Below are 5845 nucleotides of genomic sequence, written 5' to 3' on the forward strand. Positions count from 1 at the left end.
CCTCTGGTGCAAATTACTGACCTCTGTCATCATTTTAGGTGGGGGAACTTGCACAATCGGTGGCTGACTAAATACTTTTTTGCCCCACTGTATACTGTAGGTTTTGTTGTTGTTGTTGTTTTTTGTTTGTTTGTTTGTTTGTTTGTTTGTTTGTTTTAATGTAATCACCACTGGTAGCAGCACTGAGCATCTGTGTATGTGAAAATAATAACCTGTCATGTAACACACATGACATACTGGCACTCTGCTACAGGCATAATGATTAAACCAAAAACATGATTACTGGAATGCGGCTTGACAAGTTATATTTTTCAGAATTCTTTGCTTGTTCGATACAATGAAGTGTCACGTAACAGCTGCTTCCCAGCAGTAAATGCTTGATAGGCATAGTGTCAAAACAGGTCATTGTGACGTGATTTCACTTATCCAAAAAGGTTTGGATCATGGCTACCTTTTATTTGACAAGCCACTAAATTATCAACGTGTTGTGTCCTCAGTCATGACAACTGACCTTTAGAAGATAAATTATTGAAATTAAATAATGATATTCAGTGAGTTTAATTATTTTAAAATGTAACACAAGTACATTGTAAGTAACTGTAATTAAAATACCTAAAAATGAACAGTAATCAGTTACTCTACTTTTTCAGTGGAAAAGTAATTTAATTACAGTAATGCGTTACTTAGTAACGCGTTACACCCAACACTGCTTCTGAGGTATCTGGAACACAGCATTAAAAAGCAATTGCTGAGGTTATTGTGGTTACTTAACATATTTTATATACAGTCTGTGATCACAACACTAACAAAATGACTGCATAGATGGTTGCGTTAAAAAAAATGGGAGGCAGGAAAATAATAAATCCTTGTAACTACAAAACTACTCTAGGTGTTATTGCATTTTTAGGGAGCTTCGCTTTTAGAAGTTGAACTACAGATTTGATGGAGAATTAAATATGTTGAAGCGACCATGACCAGAGCCCGGATAGCTCAGTCGGTAGAGCATCAGACTTTTAATCTGAGGGTCCAGGGTTCAAGTCCCTGTTCGGGCGGCGGAAGTTTTAAATATCGAGATTAAACACTGAGCATAAACAAAACCCAAATTGGAACTACATGATATAAATTTTAGGAGTCGTGATTATGTAGTTCTTCAACTAAATGCTGTGGCTTGTATTCAGCCATTGTATTCGTTTATGTGAGTGCTATATCCTGGTGTCCTACTGTAACCTGAACGAATACAAATAAAAGCTTTAGATCAGCCTCGTTTCGTGTCTGTTCTACGTTACATCAGCCCAGCTCGTTTCTCTGAGTCCAGTGACGATCTCTGCCCTCAAACGACATCACGTGAAAGAATAGTGACAGGGCGGGCTCGCGGGATCCCTCAGCCAATCGGCTCCTCTGTTTTGCGGCTTCCCATTCGACGATAAACATTGCGACGTGACCCGCAGAGCTCCTCAGTGAGGCAATAGCACGTCAGCGGGAGGGAGGTCGAGTGTAGTCCATAGTTGATCTTATTACCACAAGACTGGAATTACCCGACAACATTAAAGACACGCACACTTTTACGGTGAAGCAGTGTCCCGTTCAGAAAGGAGAAGACGCTGTCCTGTCGCTCTGACGTCTGCCATTACCAACGCACTCCCGCTAGCCGTGGCAGCTAGCGCGAGCTAGCTAAGTTAGCTGTTACATACCCTCGCTTTTAGCACGCAGCTGACCTCCACCACAACACAGACCTCCTGAGTAACATTTGCTTACTACGACGGGGTCGACATTCCCCCGTCTCTTCACTTACGTTCCCGTTGCCCCCTGTGTGGTGCCCCGTGGACGCTTCCCGAATATGATCCACAATGAGTCAAAGAGATACCTTAGTTCATCTGTTTGCTGGAGGGTGAGTATATTCCTCGTCTTCCTGTCGTCAGAGCGGGGCTAGCTAGCCACACACTGTGAGTTAATTGCTATCGCTATAGACGCTGTAGCTGTCCATTATGCGATATCCGTATTGATATTTTGTGTATTTTGGCTTTGGGTAGTTGCGTAAAGGTAACCCAGAGATAACTTTTTGCATCACTGTCAGATGTCAGCTAATCTTGTCCTCACGTATGCGCACTCGCAGTTTTCTCAATGACATTTCAATGTATGAATGAAATGGCTTTTTACGAACACTCGGAAGTCTTCGTCAGAGTTGTGTATTATCATATATTATTTATAGCTACGATCAGGAAAATTTTGGCTTTAGAAAGCCGGCGTCTTTAAACGTCTGTGCGCCTTGTGTGCAGCAAAACAAATGTGGGCAGACTCCCAGTAAAGGTCACTCGAAATAGTGACATCTCAACTATGTCAGCGTATCTTAACTATAGGCTTGTATCAAACTCGTTTTCCAAAGCATATTCGGTATATAGCACGTTCAACTATGATTGAATCACAGCCTGGGACTGTTACGAAAGGGTGTGAATCAGCAATCCTGTATTTTTGCAGATCCGTGAATTTTGCAGAAACGTTCATCTTCCGTCTGAAAGACTGACCTGGTACACAGTGAAACACAATACTAGTGTTTCAGCACTAGAAATGGGCAAAGGGATAATTTGTCAGCTTAAATGAGCTCTTTGCTTCTCTTTAACAACATGCAGCAGTTTATTACACTGGCATACTAAACCATATTTAAGAAAAGCACGGATAAGAGTTCTTCTGCTTTTGTAGGCCTGAACATGTTGAGTGGGTGTTATCTTGTTAAAGGAGTCAGTTTTTGCATATTAAGCTGTAGTCGTATGATGTCTCTGATGTCCTGCTTTCCCTTTATATACAGTAATTATCTGACTCTTGATTACTTCACCTCTGCTAAAAACTGTGTTTTGGGGACTTGCTTTCCCTGTTTATCTGTGTGTGTGTGTGTGTGTCTCTCTCTCTCTAACACACAGACACACACACTCTCTGTTTTGGTATCAGTTGAAAATTAACTTTAAGTGTAGATAACTGCTGTTTACAATTCTTTTGCTATTGCCTAGCCTAAACTAAACCTAACAGGACCTGACCAATACAGTCCTGTTAGGCTCAGTTTATTTATCGAGTTCATGTAGATAATATTCTTGTGCTTTGTCGATGCAGTTTGTTTTACTTTTCGTACCTGACTGTACGTTGTACCTGCTGTTTGAATATTTGTAAAAACTGTAAAAAAAATAAATAATAACAGTATGTTTACAAGATATGTTAGCCACCATATCTATTGTACCTCATGCTTAAAAAAAAGTCTGTCATAAAAATTCAAAATTAGCAATGCATGGGAGCCCCGAATATTGCAATGAACATGGTGTAGGCATTAAGATCATTTAGAACATCAATGATATATTAGTTTTCTTTTCACATTCAGTTTCATTACAATTATACTAAAAATGATACATTTAACTTGTGCATCCCCATGATCTAAGACTGCAGCGTTAGCTTTGTACACATAAAATGAGGTAGCCTTTAGTTTCTGTGACACATAATTAGCTGCCATTGGTTGAAATAACCAAGCTTTATTACTACATTTACACTGTTCTAAGAATCCTCTTCTAATCATGATGATCTAAACCAAGGTTCCAATGTTTTCTGCACTTAGCTTTCTGATATTAATGGCCACTCAAGTGGCCATTAATATCAGAAAGTATAGAGATTTATTTTTATATTTGAATCTGCCTGACAAAATCCCCTTGTTGTAATTCTAAATGTTTAGTTGCTGCAAACTGGCTACTCTTGGCAGTTTCCCTTCTCAACTTCCTCTCTGGCAGGCTAACCAGGTCAGTCTTCAGTGCTGATCCTACTGTGATCTTGAGATCCAATAAGCTTGCGAGTCATTCCAATCAGAACTGGCAGCTAGGGGAGAACTGGTTCACATGGCACTACAGCAATGTAATTGATTCTGCAGAGGAGAATTTATAGTATTCCAAACATATACGATTACTTATGCTTCAGAGAAACTAATGATACATCTTTGTCCTGATGTATGACATGATGTATACAAAGTGGGGCTGGCTGGACCTGACTTTGAAGCCTGCTAAAAAACAGAAGTATTTTTATTTGTTTCCTAGTTTATTAAAATCCACATATCTAGGAATTTTAATATGGTGTGGTGCTAAATGGGAGCATGCTGTTACTTCCCAAGAAACACAAAGCATTCCTGGCTGGCTTTCTATCCCAACACTGTGCTTTTTCTTGTCTACATGCCTGGGATCTTTAGAATTCCACTCACCACACCGGGTGATTCGTTTAGGCAACGCTTTGCGGATCTTTTGGTAAAGAATACAGGAACTGTTTGTGCCGATTTTATCTGTTGTGCTTTGCTGGCTCACATCAGCCTTCTCTGTTTTTGCACCAGATGTGGGGGCACCGTAGGAGCCATATTGACTTGTCCACTGGAAGTAGTGAAGACCCGTCTCCAGTCATCCTCCATCACCCTCTATGTGTCTGAGGTTCAGCTCAGCACTGTCAATGGGGCCAGCGTGGCCCGTGTGTCTCCACCGGGCCCCCTGCACTGTCTCAAGTGGGTATCTTTTAACATGTCACACACAGAGCATATTTTGACATTGTACATAATGTTAGCATTGCTTTGAATTAGCAGCTTACAGTTATTTGAGCTAAAATGAGTGGAGCTGTTCACATGTGTATTCAGTTGTCTGTACTCTCCCCGAGAGGTGGTTTAATCTGGCCAGTGCCCCCCTGGCAAAACCACTCGCTCCCTGAAATACAACTCCTCAATAGCAGCCTTTGGGAGAGGCACACACAGGAGAACACACTAGTTGCTTTAGTCAAAGAGGACCTTTCACAGCAAATCCAACTGTTACCATTTATTTATCTGTGATTTTATTTGTGAAACTAATCATCAGTCACAGTATCTGTTATGACAGTCACAGCAATACCATACAGATTTAGGCAGAGGGTGTAGTGGTTTACACATTGGACTAACACGTTAATGATCCCTGGTTCAGTCCCAGAATGAGACACAAATCCCAAATGTAGGGTTTCATTAGCATCCGATGTAAAACCCAAACCCATTGTGGCAACCCAAAAGCAGCATGGCAACTTTAGAAGAGGAACGAATGCTACTCTGAAAAAAGTGTGTTCGATGGCAGAGTGCCACCTTTCCAGTTTAGTCATATGGGAGTTGCCAGCTGCAGCTTTGCTCTGCAGGATGTAGTGTATTCCTAACTTATTCATGTTTTATATGTTCTCCAGCTGCCGCTGAGTACAGACATTGTTGACATGTTGCAGGCTGTAGATGAAGGGGTGCAGTCAGCAGGCCTGTGTGAAAACACCTGGCTACCCCTGCTAACTAAAGCTGAAACTGCACACCAGTATTTAGACCTGATTCATGACTGGAGACTGAAACTCTTCAGCTTTTGGAAGCTGTTGCCAAAGACTGAGAAATGAGCAAAATCATATCACAATTTCTGGCTCTAGTTTAATTATTACTACTTGTAAATCTCATGTTGATTTGGGTGAAAACAACCTGCAGCATAGCACATTGGGTGCTGCCACTCTTTAAAGTGGTGGAGTGCTCCTAATCCTTGGGAACAAACTGAGACATTGTGTTTTATTGTGTGTCCCCCCTAGACCTTGCGGTGTTCATTACACACGACAATCCAAGTGTTGGAGTGACAGTTTTTGCTATTCTTAGATTGCCTGCTTGTTTTAGGGCTTTGAAACTAGGTTAAGGTTCCACACAGAGGGTCTGGGTTGGTGATGTGGTGAGGGGGGCATAACAAAACTGTAATGACTATAAATAGGGCTGGCACTCTGGGATTGTCTGACTGGCATCATCTTTAGGAAAAGACTTTCTGTCAGATAACCTTGGAGTTTTGTGCAATACGTT

General features: G+C 41.2%; 1 protein-coding gene and 1 non-coding gene across 2 annotated transcripts in view; both read left to right on the forward strand.

Annotated features, from left to right (window-relative positions):
• Positions 1 to 979: 979 nt before the first annotated feature.
• Positions 980 to 1052, forward strand: trnak-uuu (transfer RNA lysine (anticodon UUU)). The gene has a single exon. It is a non-coding gene; the product is annotated as a tRNA-Lys (tRNA).
• A 372-nt stretch (positions 1053 to 1424) lies between these two features.
• LOC102213011 (solute carrier family 25 member 36-A) overlaps positions 1425 to 5845 on the forward strand; it is a 16126-nt gene continuing 11705 nt past the window's right edge. Inside the window, exons 1-2 of the mRNA XM_005738356.1 lie at positions 1425 to 1888; positions 4352 to 4516. Of these exons, the coding sequence (XP_005738413.1) occupies positions 1848 to 1888; positions 4352 to 4516 (206 nt within the window). The 5' untranslated portion in view covers positions 1425 to 1847. The remainder of the gene's footprint in view (positions 1889 to 4351; positions 4517 to 5845) is intronic.

This window comes from Pundamilia nyererei, unplaced genomic scaffold, assembly GCF_000239375.1.
Source record: "Pundamilia nyererei isolate P.nyererei 1_Seehausen unplaced genomic scaffold, PunNye1.0 scaffold00083, whole genome shotgun sequence".
Taxonomy (NCBI): domain Eukaryota; kingdom Metazoa; phylum Chordata; class Actinopteri; order Cichliformes; family Cichlidae; genus Pundamilia; species Pundamilia nyererei.